Source organism: Primulina tabacum, chromosome 5 (assembly GCF_025594145.1).
Source record: "Primulina tabacum isolate GXHZ01 chromosome 5, ASM2559414v2, whole genome shotgun sequence".
NCBI classification, from domain to species: domain Eukaryota; kingdom Viridiplantae; phylum Streptophyta; class Magnoliopsida; order Lamiales; family Gesneriaceae; genus Primulina; species Primulina tabacum.
In genome coordinates this window covers 41,028,025-41,053,470 of record NC_134554.1, presented here as the reverse complement: position 1 = coordinate 41,053,470, position 25,446 = coordinate 41,028,025, and the positions used below count along the sequence as shown (strand labels likewise).

Below are 25,446 nucleotides of genomic sequence, written 5' to 3'. Positions count from 1 at the left end.
TGATTTACTTCAAATAAAATTTATATAATCCGAAATAATTAATTCACATAATGATCCAATTATTCAATATACATACTACATCTTAACATATCAACCAATCAAAAAAATCACTTTCTCCATTTATTCAAATTAAAGCTAAACATTTTTCCATCGTGTATGTTATCTATTTATAATATCCTTTAATTTTAGAAATAAAAGGTGAACAAATCTCTTTACTCGCACATGTAAAATGCAGGCTGTTTTTTTTTTTTAATTTTTTCCATTTAATAACCACAAAAATACAACTTGAAGTGCTGGAAATATAATAACATGGAACCAACATGAACATGGCACCAACCTTCATATATGGACGACACTTCTTGCATCATCACGTGGTTGTTGTCGTCATCATGCTCAGGGATGACTGAAAATATAAGATTGCTCGGATATTGAATGTGGACTGAAAATTAGTCGAGCTGCTTTGTCCAGTCAAAAGGTTTCCAGTCACTGGCAAAACTAGCAACAGCTTGTTTTTGCCTGTCCAAAGACTCGTGCCTCCAGCGTCGATGCATGTCTTCTGCTGGCAATTGTAACATACCTCTTATAATGTCGAGGCCGAAGCTACTTTTGAAACCCTTTTCATCATCGATAACATGAACAAATCCCTTGTCGAGGCCGAATTCGACATGAAAATAAGGGAAATTCTTGGGAATTGAATTTCGTAGACCTTTGACGCTCGTGTCGATGAGCTTTTTGGCGTTGTGTTGGCTCCATTCATCTTCAGCTTCATCAATTGCCTGCAAAAAACAAGAATCTACAAGATTATACTCTCTGATAGGCGTATAAATCTCAAGAATTATACAGTGCGAAAAACGGGAAAACAAAAATCTTAAGAAATGATCCTTTTATTCCTTTCAAGATTAACTTTCAGATTATTATTGCAAGGAAAATCAGCGTTCACGAAAGTTCATGCCAGACGAGCTGACCTTCTTGAAGTAAACAGGTGCCTGCTTTACGATTTCCCGAGGCAAAGGAACACACTCTACCAAACAGTGGCGCCTTTGACGCGCCAAACCCAATACTGTCTCAAGAAAAACAACATCCCTTTCCTGCTTTGAGAACATCATTATTAAGCATTTCTTGAAGTTTCGAATTTCATCCCACACATTATCGTCAACAGTTCTTGTGGAAGATTCATGCTGCACAGGTGAAAAGGCCGGAAAACAACAATTTAAGTCGTCTCCATTTATCACATTTTATCACAAAACAATAGAACATGTAACCATCTCCTTTCTCAGGTAAAAGAGCGGTTAACTACTTACAATAGCGGAAATTTATAGAATTATGCAAAAGGGAAAGCAACTGGACACTTGATATTGTATTCTCATTAACACGACACTAAACACATTCTTCAACATTAGTTGAAAGTGTATTTGGAGTCCTCTGACTATATGAATGCAGAAACAATAGTTAAGAATGAAGCCAACAGATCCAGAACACGAAAGAAAAAGAAGAGACGCGGCTTAACACACAGAAAAATTGCACTAAAACGACAATATCTCAGGATAGATCAGAACCCAATTAGTACAAGTATAATAAGTTGAACACTTCTGATTGGAAAGAGTAAAAAAAAACACATATTTTCTACACAAACATACGAGTATACCTGCAAGGTCACGATGTAACAATGACCTGCGACAATAGGTTGCATTTGAGGCAGTGACAAGTAGGTAAAGTTTGCAATGGCAATGGCCAGATGCTTGGGTCTTGTTGGATTGTCAAAACAGAACTGGCAGCGGTCCTGTTGAGTCATGAAGCGCTTTGCAGAATTAGTTATCTCCGAGGATTTACCGTTATCACCCCCTCCTTTCTTCCGAGTCTTTGTCCTAGGACCATCATCATAATCATATTCGTCATCTGCCTGACTGGATATGCTGAACCGGTGATTATACATTATTTTTTTAGCTAGATTCAAATCGGCATCCTCCTCTTTTTTCTTTTGACTTGAAGAGACATCGTGCAGGATGCACCTAAACATAATACCCAGGTGGAGAGAGGAATATAAGATTTTGAATTACAAGATATAAAACCGCAATATTAGACATTATTTTTAGGGTACATTACCGGCTTGTGGTTCCATCAATTGGCATTTTATAAGACGAATTTTCAGTATCGTGCTTCACTTTCATCTTCTCAGCTTCTTTCTGATTAAGAATGAAATAGAAACAAATCAGATTGCTTAACACACGGGTTCTAGAAATCACATTCAAGTTTCTTAAAAAAGGGAGGATGCAAACACTAAAAAGCTGCATTACTTACTCACCGACATTTTTGTATTACTACTGCAAGGGCGTATGCAAGATAAGCACCCTTCAAATCATTCCCAAAAAAATGAAAACGGAGAATTGATATATCTCACAATATGGGGAAGATAAGCTAAGGCAACATATCTTACTGCCCACAATGGAGTATGTAAACCAACTTAATAAGAGTAACATCAATGACACACGGACACGGTGACATAACAAGACACAGATGCAGATAAGGCCAAACCAACAAATTTTCACGATTAGGGAAACATATGGCAATGACATGCTGAATATTTTATTTTATTTATATATTATTAATAACAAAATTGAATCAACATTTTAATATTATTAGCTAAGAACGAAAATAATTAAAAAATACAGGCATCACTAAATAAAAGCCTACATATTGAAATAGACCACTAATACTAATTTTAGAATTGCTTATTGGTCCATTAACCTACAAATACCACCTATAATTACTCAGACCCCTAGTGTTTTCTCATTCATCAGTGTAACACTTCTTCCTTCCTCCTCCACCACAAAAGCTGGACCTATGTAAACTATAGTCACCGACCAAAAGACGGATCTTTGAGAAAATCCATTCTCTATTTTGCTTCTATTATGATGGCAAACATTCGAGAAATCTTTTATATGGAAACATAGTTATCACAAGTTAAAATTGATGCACTGATAAGTGAATTAGTTTCCTTCTTCACTCCAGTTCAGTTTTCTTTCTTCGAAATTTACTTGAAAATGTCTCAAACGAGGGTACAGCCCTGTCCTACCTCTCAACTTTGAATACTCATTTCTTCTTATAAAACAGTTGCAACCATGTTGGACACATGCTGATGTTGTATCCGACTTGTGTCAAACAACGCACAGAACAGAAAACAGCTGCCTGATGATTCTAGAGCAACATCCAGCTTTAATGCAGAATATAGATACTAGACTACTAGAGTCCATAAGAATAAGAAATACTGTACAATTATCTAACAACTCTTTCTAAATCAATCAAACGGATATAAAATATACTTCCAATCACAACTGCAATATATCTTTCTCCTTGTTCATCCTAACCAATAGCACATGTAAATAAGAGGGGGGTCCTTCATGATTAGCATTTTAACTTATTCCCACAGTTTGAGTTTGTTCATTTCAAAAGAATGAAATATGTAAATCTTCCAAAGACGCCAGTGTTCTTCTCATACTCCTAATCAAACAATGCATGTAGATCTGCACAACACACCACCTTTAGAAATGTCGGAAGATCTATATTCATGACCATGAGAATTCAATGAGCACCGGAATCATAGATAATAAAACCAACTATATAAGGAAGCAAGTTGAAAAAATTTCTTAATGTGAGCCATATCTGAGTCAAACATTGACTGCAGCAGAGGAAAACATCAACAACACTTGAAGACACATGTTTGTCTCCATGTACAAATTTGAGAAATATCATATGTGAATAACCTTCAGGAAATTTTTCAGGGGAATGCCAGGGAATTTGTAAAGCATTCAATGTAGACAAGAAAATACAATAGTAAAAGCATCAATTTATACCAGCAGCTCTTCTGCTTCCTCATGTTTTCCTTTCATTCGAAGCTGCAAGGCTTTGGCAGCCAACTGATTAGCACTAATTGATGGCTTCACTGATACATCTTCTGTTGTTATCTCGTCTTCAAATTTAACAGATTTATGTTCTACTCTGTGTTCAAAAGTTTGAGATGAAGAATTACCACGACCACCAGAATTAGCATCTTTCTGGGGCACAAATTTATCCATGAAACTTCCATCATTGGAGAATTTATTTAATTCCGACATAGCAGCAGAGACAAGAGCAGTATCCTCAGTTGATAGATTTTTATGTCCCCGCTTCCCCCAAGATAAAGAATCGTGAACTTTGGGAACTCTCATTTTATGTCGAGGGAGAATATCTTCCCCATTTCTCCTATCAGAATCCTGATAGCAATGCAAAGACAGAGTCAGTGTTAAGAAATCATCTTTCTTCAGGACCTTGGCTAATGATGAAAACAATATTTGAATGTAGTTTCAACTTTCAAAAGGCGAAAAGACTATTTTTATTTGACTTATAGTGGTAAGAGAATGTAACAAGTTATTTTGCCGATTCATGCAACATAGTTGAGAGTGAACAGCCATTTTAGATTGGACAAAAAGAAGGAAACAAAATCATAATAACTTGGTTCCAAATACCATAACTTTGCTATGATGAAAATATTAAATGTGATTTGAATGATTATACAACATCTACAAACTAGCTTTAATAATATCTTGAGATCTGGTGGATCATTACCTTCTGGGTGGATCTACCAATTTCTTCAGCTATATTACCTCGTTCCTCCTTTACCAACCCTTTCCTTTTCTTTATGGCATGCAGATGAGCAAGAGTCGGTGCAACATTACGAGAAGCCACTGATGCGGCCAATTGACCCATAGAACCCCAACGATCTTCAACAACCTGTTGACGAACTAATAGATTAAGAAGAAACGATAATAGTCAATAAATTGTTATGTAATCAGGTCATACTACAATACCTCCTGGAGTTTCTTTCCTTCACGAGCTGCTTGCTCTTGGGCTCTTTTCAAAGCTTTAAGCCTCCAGCTGGCACCTCCATCGCCAACAATTGAAGAAGATAAAAGTTGTTTGCCTTCAGTCTTTATCCTTTCCATTTCTTCTGGATAACCACTCTCATTATCTTTCAGATAAGGATTTAGTTCCCTGGGATTGTCCTTCTTTATCTTAAGAGAGTGAAAACTTTAGTTAGAAGCCAAAAAATTAAAAAGGTGAACACTATCATCAAGACATAAACTAGAAAATTTCTCTACAAAAATACAAAAATCTTGGCATCCTTCACACAAAAAACTACAATGTTGATGATACAAGTGACAAAATTGCACCCGCGAAAGAAACACAAATGAGCAGTTATTTATATGGACAAAGTAAAAGGTCAAGGCATTAGTTTAAAAAATATTAAAAATGTCAAAAACTATTCTATTCTTTCCAGCACATAAAACATGGTACGTAAAAAGGAAATAAACAAACAAATCCTTAGAAGAGGTAGGGCCAAAAGCAAACATAACAGAACTAGGACCGACCACTGCGAAATTTTATGGAAATAGAAGAGGAAGCTTCTTGTTTTGGTAAATTTACATAATTATAACCCAGAACAATATTTTTCAACCGTGAACACCTCCAATTCAATCAAACAATTATAACCCGGAGATCCACATGAGATGTAAGCATTTTATATTTTGATTCCTTTGTTGTAGGGGTGGGGGTTTTTTGGGGGGGTTAGATTACATATTTTAGAAAACAAACATGTAACATGATAGGGATTGGACTAGGCATGTTGCCATAAAGAGAAGGCGAGTGCTTACAAGTTAGGCTATTTCTGGGTTTTACAAACAACAATATATACAAAGGTTTCCAACGCAATGTAACACCTTATTTTGTGGTGGAGTCACAACAGAGACCTGCAAAATTTTATAAGCTCACCACTTTAGCCGGAGCTTCCTCTGCCTCAATTCGAGTTGCTTTATTACAAGTCTTCTCTATACCGTCTTTTGGCTGGAGTAGCATCCATTCCAATCCCATTTCTTTTCTCACATTATCATTGCCTAATTGAGAACTTCTGTTGCCATCTGATTTAACATATCAAAGCAGACTCATGTTTAAAATCATAAATATTAGACATTATGACAGTATTAAATAATGGAGTAAAACTTACCATTCAAGTCATGGTCCACGGGATTATCATCACTTCCGCAATTCTCAACCTCCTGCAGCCTACTGTTACTCCACTTTTTATGTTTCTCTTTGTTACTTAACTTACCCAAAGATTCATCATCAGATGAATATTCTTTCCTTACAATTATTGACTTTTTCCTCAACCGACATTTGTGCTCACTCTCTGATCTGTCATTGTGCCTCTTCTTTTCTCTTTTCCTAATCCTATATTTCTTCTGATCACATTCTGATTCACTCTGACTACCACTGTACTCGGACTTAGAAGACAAGTCCTCATCTGAATCATACCATTTCTTTTTCTTTCTAGATCCACTTTTTATTATTTCTAGGTCTTCGTCAGAACTACTGCAGGAGTATTGCTTATTTTTCCTCTTTTTTTCATGCCTATGGGTAGATTTTCCTCTCTTCTTCATAGAATCAACCAAGGCTCCATCTTTTGACTAAATGTCAACACAGTTGTTAACAATTAAAGTTCTGGTAAACTCGGTGAATGACATAAGTAGTAGGAAACATCATGACACACTCTCGAAACCACATTAACACAACAGAAAATTAGCAGCATTTCCACTATGTTAAGCTTGCAACAAACATCATGACACACTCTCGAAACCACATTAACACAACAAAAAATTAGCAGTATTTCCACTATGTTAAGCTTGCAACAAGGATTACAGTAAATACGACTCGATTTAGATACTAGGCATATGCGTAAACTGTCACCACAAATATACAATCAATCAAAACAATTACTTTAACTTGACACAACAAATGAAAAGTTTAACTTACTTCGTCGATCTGATCCCGAGGTATGAACTTAAGTCCAGAAAACATTTCCGCCCAAAATTGAAATCTCAAAAAGGCTTCCCAATATTAAGGATCCCGTAAAAACTTCTTTCGAGGAATGTGTGGAGTAAATTTCCTAATTCAAAAAGCCCAGAAAGCGTAATTTAAGTCAGGTCAATATAGTTATGAAAAAGAGATGGGGGAAGTTAGTAGTAGCCACCGTGTGGGCAGAGATAGCTTGCTTCTTCACAAGATTATCAACGGTAACAACCTCACAATCCTATGATCGAATATGCCATTCCAAATACATATACAAGATAAACACAAACATCCAAGTCATATAATGCGACAAAATTAAACTCAAAATAGTTCATGTATAATCACACACTGATTAAGCGCCAATATAAACTTAAAGATAACGATAGCAAGCAATTACATTACACCGGCACCATACATGACCTAAACAGAAAAAGTAGCAGAAATCATATTGTACTTAGCAATTAATAACAAAAGAAGTTTGATCTGGCAGATCAATAGCGATTTTGAAATCCAAAATCTAAACTTTATCAACAAAAACACAAGCGGAATCAAACAATTGTTCATGACCTACAAAATTTACAATCGATTAAGAAAGAAAACAGAACGGCAACTACAAAATGAGGAATCAGAAACTACATACAATCGATTTCGAAGGAGAAATCGCGTTTCCGTTCAATGAAATTTGATATTTTTTTTAGCCTAGGATTTTTCCCCCTTTTTCTTGGTTTTATTTATTTATTTATTTATAGTTCAATTTTAATTCGGTCGGATTGATATAATCCAACCGGTTCACGATTGGTCACGATTGGTTCGAACTAGGCCGTATCCAAGTTGCCCTAATTCATTTTTATTATAGTTTTATTTTTAAAATAACAATGAAATTTTAATAAATTAATAAAAATGTGGTAAAAATTGAGAATTATATATGACTAAGTATTTTTTTCATTTTCCAGTACAGAAATTTATCGGAAAATAGGTTGGGAATATAACAAATAATATTTTTAATATGATATCGAAGAAAAATATTTTTGAAGTTTCGGACTAACATTCGAAAATTATAATTATTTTTTTAGTGGAGACAAAATAATGACTAAAAATTGAAGAATTTTAAATAATAATAAAAAAAAAGAATGGCTTTTGAAGATTGCATGAAATATACGGATAATCACAACTATTCAAATTTTATTTCTTCCTACTCGTTCAACGTAAATTCTAAAACTCATGAGAGTAGGTCTTTTGTGAGACGGTCTCACAAATCTTTATCTGTGAGACGGGTCAATCCTACCGATATTCAAAATAAAAGTAATACTTTTAGCATAAAAAGTAATACTCTTAGAATAAAAAGTAATATTTTTCATCGCTAACCCAAATAAGAGATTTGTCTCACAAAATATGACTCGTGAGACCGTCTCACACAAGTTTTTGCCAACTCATAATATTTTATTGAATCCGAATCTGAATCGGATCACGAAATTCTCAAACTCAAATTTGACCCATCAACATCATTCAAATGTTTTTGGCTTGTTATCTAAACCAATGATATCACAATATCTTTCCTGAGACTGTCTCACAGGTCAACTTTATGAAATAGATTTCTAACATGAAAATTATTTTTTATGTTTAAACTATAATTTTTCGCTACAAAAGTATTTTTTTACTAGTTATATTATTAAAGAATGATGTATAATAAATGATGTTTTGAGTTAAAAGTCTATCAAAAGTGTATTGTGTTATATAAGCTTATTTGAATTACAATTTTATTTTTATGTCAAAAAATTATTTCCATTGCATGTATGGAACGGCGCAAATTCAATCTTCAAGACCGGCTCTATTCGTACAGAGAAGAAGAATAAGTGAAGAATCTAGAGTTGAAGAAAGTTTGTCTTTTGGTTGATCGATAGTAGATCCCCAGGCTTATCGTCTGGATGATCGATAGTCAGTTCGGGCTTGTCGTGCTGACTTACTAAGCATGCTATGAGTTTTAACCTGATGTTGTGGCTTAGTTGAAGTGAGTTTGTACAACATAGTCTTTAAAACCAAAGTCTTATAGTGTAGTCTTCTCTCACTTTCTTAATATATTTTTATGCATTGTTATCAATTTGAACAAAATATTTATTGTATCAGCTCGAGTTATTTTCACATTTTATACAAAATTAATTGACTGGTCAATTTATTAACTCAACCTTGAAACGATGGTCTACACACCCAACATAGAATAAATATTCAAATTTTGTTTATCCAACATTATTCCTAGTCAGAATTTATTATTAGCTTGGACTTTGCCTCCAATCAATTAATGTCTCATTAATTTGTTTCCCTCTTCAAATATTAAATGTAATGTCAAAAGCAAAACATTGGCAATTAGTTTAACTAATATATCAATTATATTTAATGACATTTATTTACAATAAAGTTTTCAAACCTCAGTACATATTATTTAATATCATTTATCTTTAAGATTAACTCGATTTTCAAAATTTATTCTTTAGAAATAATCAAATTGACTTAATGATTGTAATGTTTTGATATTTGAAAATAAATTTTTAAAAGTTTAATGTCAACTAGTATATTTTGAATTATTCCAAAATTTATTATTTTGACTAGAGTCAGAGTAGCGATTTCAAAATATGTAATATATTTCAAAGGTAAATTTTAAAACATTTTAAAAATTATATACATAATTCAAAGATTTTATCTAGACGATCAATCAACTATTATATGCCCTTGGTTTTTCGACACTAGTATTAGGTCATGCATTGGAACGTCAGCCTAATTTTTGGAAATAATTGCAAATGGATTCAATTATTATTATTATTATTATTATTATTATTATATTTATATTTTGAGGTGCAATAATGGTCTTATTACGAAATAGATCGATATGTGATGCAAATGGATTCGATTATTATATGTTCGGTTAAACGTGCATGAGTGAGAATAGTACCTGAGATGAATGATCTCCTGGAAGTTCTCATGCGTCAAGCTGCTGACGTTGCGCCACTTGATTTGGTTGACTAAGTGGGCCGTAAAATAGTGAAACAAGATCTTAGCAACAGGGCCCACGGTAAGGAAAGGGTAAGACTACTCTCTAAGTGATATGTGACAAAATCAACAGATAGACACGCACCTTCTCAGACTCACATGCCTAACAGCCTGACCCATTAGCAGCCACAAGTTTAAAGAAACACAGTTTCGCCTTGACTAACAGCCATAGTTTTTGACCTAATAATAAACGCTTCTATATATTATGTGTTGACACTTACAAAAAAAAGGGGGCTAGCAACGGTTTAAACCGTCGATAAAACCGTCGCTAAAACGGTGAGACGACGGTTGTAGCGACAGTTTGGTGGTCCGTAACCGGAGGTCGCGTCGTCTTCATATAGCGACGGTTTCTCAATAACCGTTACAAATAGCGACTGTGTTGAGCGACGGTTTAGATAAACAGGCCGTCGCTATTTAGCGACGGTTTAGATACGCCGTCGCTTCTATTCGCGACGGTTACATAGAGACCGTTGCTCATTTAAGCGACGTTTATACAATAACCGTAGCTAAATTATAGCGATGGTTAACGTTAACCGTCGCTATATTTAGCGACATTTATTTACAAAACCGTCGCTTTATTAACCGACGGTCTTTCAGAAAACCGTTACTTAATGGAAGCGACGGTTTAGATAAACCTAGTAAAAAACAATGATTTACAAAATTAATAATCTACTACGCTAAATTTCATAAATGCTAAATTTCATAAATAAAATAATACGCTAAAATTCATAAATAAACTACTATACAAAAATTAAATATTAAATTTTCTTTAAAGAAAACACTTTAAAAAACTTACGTGCACGAATACATGTAGATCCACGTAACACTGAAAGATCGCACCGACGAGCAAATCTACGAAATTATTACGAAAAAATGTTAGTACAAAATAAAAAAACCGAAACTGTGAAAAAATTGATAGATTTTCGTTACTACCAGAGAAGAAAGGCGAAAATCGCGTAAAGAAAATGTTCGCGAAACTCGGTATATATAGAATCATAGCGACGCTTTTTGCTAAAACCATCGCTAATAGCGACGGTTCTGAGTTAAACCGTCGTCAATAGCGACCATTTTTTGATAACCCGTCGCAGATCTAGATCGGCGACGGGTTTTACAGAACCATCGCTTTGGGCGACAGTAATAAAAAGGTTTAATTAAACCGTCGCTACTAGCAACGATTTTTAAAACTGTCGCTCAATTTAATAGGCGACGGATAAAACCGTCGCTAATATAGCAATAAGATAATCATCTTTCTTGAAAAGACATCCACATTTGTAACACTTGAATCACGTATATTTCGATTTTTTTAATAAATTCTATAAAAAAATAATAGGATGGTTATATGGATAAGAGCAAAATTGCATTCAAAGTTCAAACAGAAGCATCTCTTGAATATCAACCAAAACCAGTTTTTTGGTTTCAAAGAAATAACTATAATCGAAATCATAACCAAAGACTTTATGAGTAGGTTGTTAGAGTACGTGTCTTGCAAGCCAACTTGTGGCTCGGGTTTTATTGACTCTAATGTAAAACAATCTTTATTTTAATAATATTTTACGATTTCGTTCGATTATGGCATTATACTTTATCTGTATACTCATGCAAGCTGCATAAATAAAGTTCTTGAATATACAATAGGTAGCATGAGGTCTGCGTCGCAACGTAAGATCATGGAACTCATTAGGAAGTGTACCGTATATTCTAAACAGGTTCTGAGTCGATTCAGCAGCCTAAAACAAGGATAAAGGTAGCTCGAGCTTGAAAGAAGCATCTGTGATGTAAACGTCATGTTTCATTGGCAATGGCATGGAGATGTCCATTCACACAGATGAGTGATCATATGATTATGCACTGAACAACCCTGGCTCGGACTATCCATGTGGTTTCCACTTATCGAGTGGAATAGTCTGCAATTATAGTTGTACATCATTAAGTCATTTGACCCGAGACAATGTAAGGGCTATGCGTACTAGCATGCACTTTGATCCGTTTACCGACTCCATCGAGAGTCACCAGGTGGCGAGGTTGAGTGTAGTTTCGAAATACTGGGAGAATGAAGATATCATATGTGATCTGATGAGTTAACAGTGCAAGGAGTCTCTGGCCAGAGCAAGAAATGTGCTTTAGAGAAAGGTGTTTTCCTAGTTGCACATATCATGACACTATTAGTACTCAAAGATAAATCGCATTGTTGTCTAATTCATATGCAACTCTCGATATGCCAATGGTTGCATATTTGACCGGTATATATGTCATGAAGGGACTGTACTGTACGCTAACCATGATTAAAGGTTCTTGCATGCACTATCAGTGATACCTAGGTTATCATGGGGTGATGCTACTAGACGCTCTTACTATGATATGATATGTACAATCATAAATGAGTTCTGACATTCTTGATCAAGGAGTTGATGAAAAAAATGAGGTTAACTATGGTAAACCCGAATAAGAATAAATGTTATTCTGAATCACATGGATATGTGAACCCACGGCTAGCTGTATTCTTGAACCATTAAGAGTCACACAAGTATCGAATTCTGTGTTCTCGTTGAGATAGTCAAATTTCAAGGAGTTTGAATTTGGCGACTATAGTTTGATGGAGATCAAACATGAAGATTATAAAGGAGTTTATGAGCTGATTTCATAGGCTAGAAGAAATGGAAGTTAACATGATTGCTAAATAAAGAAGGAGAGTGAAACTCTCTGTTTTGTGAAGTTTTATGAAGGAGTTTACTAAAACTGGCAGCTTCCCAATATGTTGAATGAAAATTATGATCTTCGAAATTTTGGATTTTCATTATATGAACAAGATATGTATCCTTGGTACATCGGCGTTATCGGATCGTCGATCGGGGTTATAATGAGTTCGGAATCATTTTTTTGTGAATTTGAAATTTACTAATTAAATGATTGTGCTAGAAGTTGTGACTACTAACATACAAAATTCTCGTATATGTTCTAGAAGAGTCTAAAATTAAATTAACCAAAGAGTTAATTTATAAATTAAATAATGGTTATTTAATTTAATATACATATACATGTATATATTTTATATGTTGATATAAAATATGATTATATGATATTATTATATCATGTATTATTAAAGGTTAATAAATATATTATATATTAATTATATGAGATTTTAAATATAATGTAATTATTAGAGTCTTTGTGGGAGAGGAACTCCTAATTAGATTAGGAGTCTTACTCTATATGTACACCACTAGAACTCATAATTAAAAAAATTAATTTTTTCACATAAAAGTCAAAAATTCCTTTCCTTTCCCCCTTAAAAGTCACGGCCATCACCTTAAGGAAAGAATGGAAGAAAATTTTGGAAAAATAGCAAATTAGATTTACTTAATTATGAATTAAGAATCCATAATATTGATTAAGAATCAATAAGCACGAAATTAAAAAAATCTTCCCATTTTAAAAGACAAAGTCACGGCCACCTTGTAGGATTTTGTGTGAAAATTTCGGCCACTTTTTATCTTCCACCGCTGCGTCGCTTCGTCTCCGGATTTTGGAAATTCGGAGGCTACAGTCTCAACGCATAAATCATTTGTATTTTCTAGTTTAAACCAAAAGAGGAAAACAGTTTTCGATTGTAGACCTAATTAGACAATCAAAGTTGAAGATCCGTTCGTAGGAAATTACAAGAAAAGTTATATCCGCCTAAACACCGGAATAGCTTGGAGTCCAGCGTTGAGAACACAATATAATTCTAAACGCCCTATGAATGAATTTTCTAAACATACAACGCCCAAGAACAATATTTTTAAACTTCTGCTGCGTCTTGGGTGAGAATACGATGTCCCGACATAGGTCTCTTGTGAGACGATCTCACGAATCTTTATTTGTGAGACGAGTCAACCCTACCGATATTCACAATAAAAAGTAATATTTTTTCATGCATGACCCAAATAAGAAATATGTCTCACAAAATACGACCTGTGAGACCGTCTCACACAAGTTTTTGCCAATTATTATTAAGTTTTAAAAACTTCGTTACACATAGATAACTTAATTCATATAGTTTAAACTACTTGGTTTGTACGAATTAAAAATTTCCCCTATTTTTATTTTTTATATAAAAAAATTTCATAATATTTTATATTTAGTTTTCAGACAATTAAAATTAATTAGTTGGACATATCATTAATTTTTTTCATCATACTGTAACAGAATCGGAATCATCATCGATCAAAATGATTTGATCTTAGTTCGGTTTTTTTTTTTTTTTATTGAAATCAAAAATTTCAATTCCAAAATCGAAGGCTAATTACCTATCTTCCTATTAAATAGGATGTCCACTTCTTAATTTGATCGACGAGTAGGTCTCTTGTGAGACAGGTCTCACGAATCTTTATTTGTAAGACGGGTCAACCATACTGATATTCACAATGAAAAGTAATGCTCTTAGCATAAAGAGTAATACTTTTTCATGGATGACCCAAATAAGATATCCGTCTTACAAAATACGATCTATATGACTATTTCACACAAGTTTTTGCCTTAGATCGACAATATGGGATGTATGGATTCAAATTTGTACGTAATAGAGGTCTAAGGTCAGAATACCAATTACTAATTAATAATGAATAAAACAAATAGGTCAAGTCAAATCCTCATAATATAAATTTACTATTCATATAAATTAAAAAAAAACAATATATAAAATAAAACTTACGTATACTATAGAAAATAATTTTATAAATACATATATATAAATTTATCCCCATGCCTATAAATAACATGCACCCACTCATTCTCTTTTCATTGGCATCCTCCTCCACTTCCAACTTAGGGTTTTCATGTAACCCCAAGAAAGATGATTTTGTCTGAGAAGACCAAATCTTCATTTTTCATTTTTTATCTTTGTTTCTTTATGATGATCACTACTTTGCACCAAGCAAATGGTACGAAGCCTTTGGGGGGCATGCATCAATGGCTATCTCTTTTCTTTTCTCTCGACTTTCTTCTTTTAGTCAGCCTAAATCCTAGCTTAGCTTCAGAGCTTACTTTCTTTAATGCATAATGTGAATAAAAGCTTTCAAGATTAGCACCTAGTATTTAGCTTTGCGGGAGAACTCAAAATTCCGGCCTGCAGGAGAAAGAAGCTCGACTGGAGGGTCTCTTCCGCGAGGTCCCGTGCCACCATCCGGAGCTTCTCCATGCACATATATAGGTGGCAGTGGCTTCGGTAAGTGCACGTAGAAACACTTTTCCGGTGGTGGTGGTGCCCGTCTGCAGTCGTCGTATCCTACATGTATCATGGAGTTTGTGGTGGCTTCTTCATCGTCCTCATGACTTTATATTAAAATCATATCAATTGTAATAGTAGGTAAAAGAAATTATTGGGCAATATTTATGAAAAGCACTTTGAGTTGGTGTTCATATAGTTGTTTATTTGGTATTTCAAATTATTGAACTCAAATCATGCTTATATTTACCGGATTTGGCGAAATTTAATATATTTATTAATGTTTTCTGACTAGTTTCAAAACTAGCTCGAAGAGCTCAAGAGGTTGATTCCTTGGTTCCGGTTGAATTGTGATTCGAGTTGAATTCGAGTCTAAAATAATTAGTTTTTTTTTTCGAAACTCGAGTTTTGAATATTTAAATATGAAATAAAATTATCTTTTTAACTTGAAACAATAAAATTCTGACATAAAGACTAAATATTTTCGAAAGAAAATTGAAAAATTATATGTAGCATCAAAAAAGTCGATGGAGTCGGACTCTACTTGAGCATGTACATATGATTTATTGCGTACAAGGATTCGAAGAAGCAAACTGTGCAAGCTAGAAATGTACAGTTTACTCCATTTTGTATTGCTTTCTGCATGTACTATCAGTTGGAAGTAACACAAAATATTATAAAAGAAGCTCAAATATTCCGATACAGCTAAAATTGCAAGTTAATATGTCAAGATCGAAGGCCACTAAGCCCAACATTTTAGAAAACTAAAAAAATGGAACAAAGAAAGCAGAATCATTCTTTACAAAGTGTTTTATCTCTCACCAAAAGTAAGTAGCAACCCTCGACCCAAATCTAAGACCGACTCGCTTTGTAAATAACTTCAAAGTCCATTTGATGGCCGGAATACTGTGTACCCGTTGACACCAACATTGTGGTTAGGATAATCGAGTATATGATAAGGATAGCTACTGTTATCTGCATTCCTGATGCTCGAATAGGGGGGATCAGAACCAGCCATCGGCCACTGGTTAGGTGTCAAACCATCAATCTGACCATTTATGTATGGCTGTGGACCTGCCTGGGGAATCATATCCCTAACTGAATCATACTGGTTTCCAGAAAATGAACAGTATCCCCGTTGAAATCCAGTGTCAAGATAATTATGGGTTCTTTCAGACTGACTCGAGCCGGATGTTTGGCTCAGGCCACCGGACATGCTGGGGTAACCCGGGAAGCTGAATTGTCTGTTTAGATTGTGGGGACCGTTGTTGAAAGCTGAATGGCCAGAGTTCGATTGGGTTGCCATCCCGATTCCCTGTTCATCTTCAAGCAAGTCATTGATAATGTCTATGTGCGGAAATTCATCCACCAATCCACGGCTTTGACGGCCAGATGTGCTGGCTGGAAGTTCGGATGAGGGATGATCTTGTGATCTGCTGAGCATCGGGTTGTACAAATCATACCTTTGCATGTCATTAAGTAGCAAAGGACGATCAGTACTTAGGTTCCTGTTATCCCTTTGAGAAGTTTCCATCCACACGGGTCTATTTGGGATCATATCAAGATGATTCGGTATTCCATATGGAAAGCTTGGCCTGATTGAATTTGAATCGATCCTCTCAGAGTTGTGTGGTAAAAAGAATGGTGCTGACACCAGGGCCGGTGCCTGTGAGTATGAATGTGATGCATTTACCAGTGAACTTGCTGAATGACTTTGACTATAAGCAGTTGAATTTGCAGGAACATGGCTCCCCATAATTGCATTTCGATAGGACTGAGGAACATAACTCTGGCTTGAAGATGCAGTAGCTTCCGGACCAAGCCGACCAGTTGCGCTAACTGAACGTGCCAATACAGGAGCCGTCTGGACGACAGAAACCTTGGAAACGGCAGGCCTAGGGGCAGGAAATATGGGAGTGCTCAAAGGCCTTGATACGACAGGCATTTGAGGTATAGAGGGCCTTTCAGCTGTGACTCGTATGGGTTGTTGTGTAGGAGGTTTTTCACTCAAAACGGGTACTTGATGTGCAGATGGATTTTCTACATGCTTTGAAGTTGCAACTTTCTGAGATTCACGTTTTGAAGTGGCAGCAATTTCAGCGGAATTTGCCATGCCAGTTGATCTGTCAGATTGTTTACGACTGTCCAAAGACAGTTTCTTGACAACAATTGGATCACTCGCGGCTTTGATCTTAGACTCCAACTTCAAAGGAGCAATAGATCGAGTGCTTCTAGACGGGCTCCGGGGTGGTGACATCACAGAAGCTGTCTGATCCCCAGACACTTCCATATCAACCACGTTTTTGACTCTGAGGTTTCCATGCACTTCCTGCTATAATAAACACCAAGATTAGTGAGGACGGAAGAGTCGAAAATGGAGAAGCCATAGAAAAACTTTAGGTTGGGTGCTCATAAACCAGTAAAAATCTGGAAAAAATACTTTTTTTTATTTTTTCTGAAATAAAATAACATGGATGAAGCATTGAAGAAAAACCTTCCCAATATGTCGCTCGGTCAAGCTAGCACTGTCCTGCAAAGCATTTACAGCAGCTCTAGGAGTAGATTCAATGGTCTTGGAATTTCGTGAAGCACTGTTCACATCTCGTACTGTTTCAGTTAGTTTTCCTAGTTCTACATTAACACACACACTCGACTCAGAAGTCACTTTGCGTTGTTGGTTCCTGCCACTGCAAAGTTGAAGCAACAAACCATGATATTAACCATAATACCAGGTGAAAAATCCTGTCAATAGTAACATAGAAATGCTTACCTGCTTGAAAATTTTTTGGTTTTGTGGTTGCTAGAATTGCCATTGCGAGGAAAACTTGTCATAACAGAAGGAACCGAGTCAGTGGAACACGTTGATGAGCTATCATCCACCATAGATAGACTTGTCGCTTCAGTTCCATTCTGTCCACTTGAAAGCCCGGAAATGCTAATGCTTGTTACTGTGGGAGGATGCACTTCAGAAATGTCAGCACCGCAATTAACAAGACTCGAATCTCGGTCTTCTGAATATGGTGTAAGTAATTCAGGAACACAATCGGCAGAGTCAGACACGTCAGACACATCTTCCACTGCATCAACTTTTTCAAGTGCCGCTTCTGATTCAATATTTAATAATCCTTTTCTTGAAATGTTAGTAATATCTTGCTCAGTCTTGTCTAGCACGTTCACATCAGGCTTTTCATCCTTTCCCTTGTCTTTTACTCTGCGATTATTCCTTTTCTGCTTGGCCTGAATATAAAATTTCTCAAGATTTCCTTCTGTTTCACCAAAAACTTAATAACACTTTCCCCCTTTCTCGAGGTAATCAAGACACAAAACAAAACGGGAGGACCTTTACTTTTCTTTCCCCAATTCACCAAAAGTAACAAATTGTAAGAAACCAGTAAATATGGGGGTATTATGACAAAATTTCAATCTAAAATTCTGCACAAGGGGCACAACATCTTGGCGGTGAAAAAAGAATATTCAATCTCATTTAAGTATCATAAACTTGACTTTCAAAAAAAGAATTGGTTGTGGCTAATGCCGCTGGGTGTGAAGCACTTTCAACAAACCTGCTTTTTTTTAGACTTCTTCTCCTTATCCCCTGTTCTGCGTTTCATTTTCTGCTTGACATCAGCAAGCCAAGCTGCCTCCTCTTCACGAATGAGTTCCTCTTGCCTCTTTAAAGAAACAGCCTCCTGATACGCAACTTCAATTTTACTGCAGCAACAACAAAAATAGTTAGAAAACTGGCTGACCCGACCATTACTGATTCAAAAAAACTATTGCAGTGACAATCAGAGCTTGGGTTAACCTACTCCATCAAATCACTCTAACAAGCATAAGTAAAGATGAATGCTAATTGAGCTCCTCAATTGCTTCTTCTTGATCTTTTTAAAGTTACTTAAATGACAGGTGTCTGGCATCTTTAACTATTGGTATTAACTTATAAACTTGAAAATTCCGATCATTTCCAACTTTTCAAAAATTCCAGGTCCTTTTTTATCTGAACTTGTATGCATGGGAGTTGAAAATATATTATAGCAATTAATTATTTACAGGCGTTAAGAATCCATAGGTATAATTTTCTGCTCCAAAACATAGAGAGAATAAAATATTCCAAGTCAATACGTTCGGAAACATCAATCAATGTCCAGAACATTCATGGATCTAAAGACAATTATTTACAAATAAATAGATCAATCAAAACCACAAAGATTGAAACAATCAAATAACATCTCTTAAATCAGAGGAGTGCTTAAAAAATCAGAAAATTAGCATTATTATGTCATAATTTCTTTCGGAACCATCCTACATCTAGTGTGGGGAACTTTAGGCTGTTAATTGCATTACAGAAAAAAGACAAATATAAATATCCTAAAGTATCATTAATAATACACAGTTGAAAGCTGAAATATCGGCAATACCAAAGTGGTCTAAAATGGACATCGGTCTATCAGAAAGGAAATACCTGAAAATGTGAGCAAGGACAAATATCTCAATGGTCCGACGACCCAATTCAGTAAGCCGCCTCTCATCACGTTCAATAGAATCCTTGTTGAATTCCTCTCCAGCAGCCCCATCCTAAAACAAGAGACCTAGAATCAGATTCAGAATATGCTCATTTAACAAGAAAGTACAGCCAAAGTAAGTATGATTTGATGCAAATATTTTGTGGAAGTATAAAAATAAAGATATAACCATCAAATAAATGCTTAAATATAACAGACAACCATGGCTAAGAAATTATTTCTAAGTCATGCCTACCACAGTAAATAACATTCTATCAAAGGTCACTGGCCACAGATCTTGTTTTGATTACAGTCACTAGGCTTTATTAAAAAATCCCGTGAGTATATTTAGTTGTCTACTGATGGGGATGGTCCATTGCCACACTAAGTAGAATTTTACCCATCTCAGTTTGTAAATAGCATTTCACGTACTAAGAAAAATCAAATGTGATCCATACAATCACATAAGAAACAAGAGTAAAATTTGTGATTAATTCGTATACCCTGCTGAAAAGGAAAATCGATGGGTGCATGATAGGCAAACCATAGATACTTGTGCATCATGGTACTACTCACCTTCGTACGATTTTGAGGACCCTTGTCATCCTTTGGAGGTAAAGGTTCCACAGCAGCCCTCTCAATCAGCCGCAACACATCATCGACCAACCCAAGTGTTTCTTTCTCGATGCAAATAACACGAACTGGTAATTCTTCTGTTTCTGAAATGTTTCCCTTGCTTTTCTTGCCCTTAGTTTGGCCTTCGAGAGCTTTCAATCCACTGTACAATGAATCCATGACTAGGGTAGATGTGACTTCTTTTTCTATGAAGAAATGTTTCACAAGTACTTTTAGTATCGACTCTGTTTTTTCTCGAGACATGCGTCGCCTGGAACTTTGGTCCATAGCCAACCAGAAACCATTAAAGCTGAAATTATCAAAAGTTCAAAATACTTTACTGTGCCATAAGGTCAATCAACTTGCAGCTAAACTTCCAAAAGTTTAGCTGGGCCGAAACTCATTGGAATAAGACAAGAAGAGCATCACATACATGACATAATTTTCGCCTAAAATTAACTCTACTTATCTAAACAGTAAGTAGAGTCAGAACAAAGTAGTCGAAACTAGCTTGATTGGCTTCCAAGCATGTCTCAATGTGAAGCTATAAAATGACTGACCGAAGAAAAGATGCAAAAAGCAGTCAACCATTGTATAAGCAGGAAAGAGCCCATGCAAAAAAAAGGCACAAATTACCTTGCCCATCTATTTTTATCCTCTATTAGCTTTTCCAGTTTGCCGCGACGTTCTTCTACAAAACGACGACAAATTTGTTCCACATTTGTTAAATATACTCGGACAAGTTCCCTCCTATATTGACAATCGAGGCATCGGAATGGACGATCAGCTCTTTCCCTGCACATCAACAGTTCAGCTTTAAATTCTGAAAATATTTACCATCTGAAGCACAAAAAAGAGAGAAGTCTGGCGCCCCAAAAGGTAAAAAAAACACATTTCCAGTAAATATTACAAATAAGTGTGTCCAATTTGACCATGATGGATGAAAAACTGATAAGTATTTTTGTTTTATATCTTCATTGCTCTTCTTGAATATTTGAAAAGATATCTCTTAAACGCAGGCAGCAGAAAGCATTTATTGAGTTCTCTAACATGCTAAATCAGATGCAAGTATATGTGAAATGAAAAAGACTTTACGAATAGTAACATAATAACCACAGGAAGAATATGAGCCGAGACTGAGAGCAAATGACATCAGTTTCTAGGTTCTCTTCAGTGGTTAACTGACAGTTAAATATTCAAATTCATAATTTAAATCCCCATCCATTGTTGTACTTAACCTGTACACTTGGATTTGATTGTCAAAGCTCGGGTAAATATATTCCACTAAATTACAAGTGAACCTAATTTAAAAGGTAGATGAAAAATAGCATATATGCAAATCTAATCATACTTCTTTAATGATCCATCAGCCACTTGCCATCCTCAATCAACCACAATAAATAATGAAAGTAAAACTATCATAGGGGTACCTTATTACTTGGACTTGAGCTTTAATTATCAAAGTGTCAGCGTCAACAAATCCATCCATCACCTTTGATAGCTCCATAAATTTTTTCCATCCCCAGTCATGCTCCTTCTTCCAGAAACGATGTAATGTATCTACAAGTATTCAAAACACCTCAAGGTTGGTCCGACAAGAATGAGAATATTAATTACACAAAAAAAAGGAAAGAATAATAAAGATCCAACAATTACCTGAATATTTGGATTTTTTAGGATCTTTATTTACCACAGCAATAGTGAATTGAGCAAAATGACTCCATCCTGTTCGTATGGAAGCGACGCATGATACAAACTTCAAACCACATATTAATTTAGTGGACAAAATGATCACAAACATCACCATACCGGGAAGAAGCTTGTCATGATTGGCCACACAAAGAAACAAAGAGAGATGGTTGCAAACATCACAGCCTTGAGGGTAAATCAAAATATACCTGTCAATCAAGGTTAAAGTATATTATTGTCATAGAAACCTTCACTTTCACTGTTTCACTGAAAAGATATATTAAAACACATATAGAAAATCGAAACTAAACGAAACTATGACAATAGAACATACCATTTGTATCCGCCAACCTCAAATGCATTGCTCCGGAGTTCTCTTTTGGTTATTTGTGAAAACTTATCAATCTTCCATGTATACTTTCCATACAACTCCGAAGGTTTTGGTCCTGCAGCATAAGAAGAGATACAAATTAACAATGATGATGACAGAGTTGTTGTATTCACCGAGAATATGATGACCATCTATTACTACTTCCATAAAATGCGACAAAAATCTTTCCGACATTTGTTGTCACTTTTAATGTTCTTTCCTTTTCATTTATCTATTTCCTTTAAATGGAGAACTAGTGTTTAAAAGGCATCTCACTCGGTCATCGATTGATAGCATGTCGATAAGAAACATAACTGCCAAGAACAAGAGATAAGAAATCACATTTAGATAAGAAATCACATTCCCCTGCCAAGAAATTTAAGAGTAAAAAACAGTACACCTCCATCATCATCATCACTATCCCAATAAGGGGGCGAGGTAGACGGAGTCCCGTTTTCAATATGCTCTGAAGACCTCCAATCAACCAATGCTTCCCCTGATTGACATAGCTGCTGACCATTTGGAACTTCATCCACTGATCTTCCCACTACCGGTTCCTCGGATGCAACCCCAGCCATTTCTCCCACTCCTTCTCCACCTTGAATCAACATAAAAGAAAACATCATAAAAATGTAAACCTAAATATAAGAAAGTGAAGAAATTCGACGCCCAACAAACAGTATCATAATAGATGGTAAAGAATAGAATAGGCTCTAAATCAAATTAATTTGATAAAACTTGAAATTTTTGCAAGGTGGATTGTATCTAATGTAAAAAGATGCACATTTTGCTGCCAAAAAACATAAAGAACCCTTCAATTGCTATGTAGATTGCACGGCTTAACCAAGCCAAAGCAAAAAAAAATTGCAATCGCAGTTGACAAAACGAACCAAACTCCATTCTTACTTCTTAACCTCGAGAAACCCACATCAGAAAAAAGAGAATTTTACAACATCCTGGTTCAGAATCCCCAAATCGATAAAAAAAAATTAAAAAAAATTAAAAAGGCAACAAAAAATAAACTCAACTCCCATTAGACATAATCAATAGCCACCAAGAAAACACCTAAACTTTCTCGACGTGATCAATAAATTCCAGTAATCCCTCAACTCCAAACTGTAAGCCCAATCAATAACAAACCCCCATCAGAACATCAATTAGGTATAATCCCAAAACAGTCCCATTGAAACACCCAATCCCTACCACAATAAACAAGAACATGAATTTAAAACCGAATCAATAAACCCATGAAAATTAATGGAATAAAAACAGAAAACGGCCAATCTCCTCAGATCGATAAACAGAGAACAAACACACCCCTAGCAAAAAGAATGAGGCTTTGTGCGTCAGTTTTACCAATTAGAAATATCAGATAGAGAAAGATTTGAGGAGTTAAACAGGAAGAGCAGCAAAAGAGAGGCGGAGGAAATATAATTGGAAAAATATAATTGGGTATTTATATGATTCCGGTATGACCATATACATCTGCTCAATAAATATTGTGGGAAGCGTTTGCCTAATTTGGGGTTAGGGTTTTTTAGTTTTTTGGTAGAATTTTGACAATGAACTCTCTTCTTTCTCTAGCAAAGGAATTTTTAAATTTGATTCAGAAATATTTAAAAAATATATATATAATTTGTTATCCATTCCCAATTATTTCTTCCAAATTAAATTTAAAAATAATTTCATATATAATAATAATAATAATAATTTTAAAAATCGACTATTACGTTTAATAACAAGTATAATAATATATATTAGTCTATTTATTGGTTCGAGATAATCAAAATTTTAATAAATATTAAAATGTTTTTTTTAAGTTTACAACCGTACTGAACACGTTTAAATTTGTAAAATTTGAACCTTGGTCTTGACGTCTTGTCACGTTTCTCGTTTTTTAGAATCTTGATCGTACCATTAACCGAAGAAAAATAAATTTAAAATAAAAAACAACAAAAAACAAAATATATGTTTTAGATAGTAATTAGTGTTTCTCGGCATTCAATGTGCATATGTTACAACATTTTAATATTAATTAATTTTATGCAAAAAAAAAAGTATATTAATATAGGAAATTTTGATTAGAAATTTTAAAGATCAGTTAAATTTTCAATTACTTTTACGTTTATGATGTTTTATAATAATTTCTTGTACTCGGAGTTATATTTTCTTTCGATTTTAGACAATACTAAAACAAATATTACATTTATATTAAGATTATATATATATATATCTATATATATATATATATATATAAAATTTAAATTTTAGTTGAAAAAACAATAAATCTTCACCCGGGATAACAACTAAATCAATTCTCAATCAAGCTGAGGGCAACAGACAAATAATAAAAGTATTTTAGAAGTGTGGAAAGAGTTGAATATATGTTGAAATAGTAAAAACTTTGAGCAGCTTGATGTTGCTTGTAAATGTGCTCGAGGACTTGAATATTTTCACAAAATGATGCAGAGATTCAATAGTACCAGTAGTCTCCGATGTCGAATAAATGATTTCTTAAATACACGACATTTACCAGTGTTAACATTTTTCGGAAAACGCGATCATCTTGTGTACTATCAGCTGGCATGCATGTAGAGAATGTCATGTGTCATTATTGTCTTGCTTCCAAATATACCATAAAAACAATGAATACTCTTAGACACTATAACGATTATTAAGTCATGTTTGAGGATAGAGAATATTGCAATAGACTTTGTCTTTATCTAAGAACATTCTCGATTAACTTTTGAGTAGGCTGACTGATGTACAATAAGTCTTTGTCTGTTGATGGCGGGTGCAGAGATAAGTTGATAATGCAGCTTGATAATGAAGTCTTTTGACAACCTCGAAACAAACTAACACTATTGACTTGAGATGATCCAATTTCTCTTATAGCAGCAGTTGGTAACTGAAGAATAATATCCAGTAAAATCTTGCAGCAATATTGATCAATACTCCGACAAGGCTTCCAGCAGCCTTCTAACGATCCAACGAGTTTATCTTGAAGTCATTAGATATCTGGCAAAAACTTGTGTGAGACGGTTCGCAGGTCGTATTTTGTGAGACATATATCTTATTTAGGTCATCATCCATGAAAAAGTGTTACTTTTTATGCTAAGAGTATTCCTTTTTATTGTGAATAGCGG

The 25,446-nt window shown here is 34.8% G+C and overlaps 2 protein-coding genes across 12 annotated transcripts; both read right to left on the bottom strand.

Annotated features, from left to right (window-relative positions):
• Window positions 1-90: 90 nt before the first annotated feature.
• Window positions 91-10,871, bottom strand: LOC142547700 (uncharacterized). 9 transcript variants are annotated; one of them, XM_075656096.1, is made up of 12 exons: window positions 10,855-10,871; window positions 10,718-10,773; window positions 6,844-6,976; window positions 6,038-6,497; window positions 5,806-5,951; window positions 4,845-5,048; window positions 4,603-4,767; window positions 3,852-4,250; window positions 2,104-2,183; window positions 1,646-2,009; window positions 966-1,178; window positions 91-776 (listed from the first exon to the last, which is right to left on the bottom strand). In XM_075656096.1, the coding sequence occupies exons 3-12, from the start codon at window positions 6,886-6,888 to the stop codon at window positions 447-449; spliced, it is 2,406 nt and encodes an 801-aa protein (XP_075512211.1). In that variant the 5' UTR covers window positions 6,889-6,976; window positions 10,718-10,773; window positions 10,855-10,871; the 3' UTR covers window positions 91-446. The 9 variants fall into 9 exon arrangements, with proteins under 9 accessions (XP_075512211.1, XP_075512212.1, XP_075512213.1 ...); XM_075656097.1 differs by lacking the exon at window positions 10,855-10,871 and having other exon boundaries at window positions 10,718-10,828; XM_075656098.1 differs by lacking the exons at window positions 10,718-10,773; window positions 10,855-10,871 and adding an exon at window positions 7,520-7,751.
• A 4,929-nt stretch (window positions 10,872-15,800) lies between these two features.
• LOC142547698 (TNF receptor-associated factor homolog 1a) lies at window positions 15,801-23,885 on the bottom strand. Of its 3 annotated transcripts, none has more exons than XM_075656092.1 (13): window positions 23,618-23,885; window positions 22,701-22,898; window positions 22,265-22,376; window positions 22,051-22,139; window positions 21,898-21,966; window positions 21,672-21,801; window positions 20,878-21,036; window positions 20,203-20,551; window positions 19,587-19,699; window positions 18,688-18,835; window positions 17,895-18,361; window positions 17,619-17,811; window positions 15,801-17,456 (listed from the first exon to the last, which is right to left on the bottom strand). In XM_075656092.1, the coding sequence occupies exons 2-13, from the start codon at window positions 22,876-22,878 to the stop codon at window positions 16,005-16,007; spliced, it is 3,459 nt and encodes a 1,152-aa protein (XP_075512207.1). In that variant the 5' UTR covers window positions 22,879-22,898; window positions 23,618-23,885; the 3' UTR covers window positions 15,801-16,004. The 3 variants fall into 3 exon arrangements, with proteins under 3 accessions (XP_075512207.1, XP_075512206.1, XP_075512208.1); XM_075656091.1 differs by having other exon boundaries at window positions 23,657-23,885; XM_075656093.1 differs by lacking the exons at window positions 22,701-22,898; window positions 23,618-23,885 and having other exon boundaries at window positions 22,282-22,381.
• Between the last annotated feature and the right edge of the window lie 1,561 nt (window positions 23,886-25,446).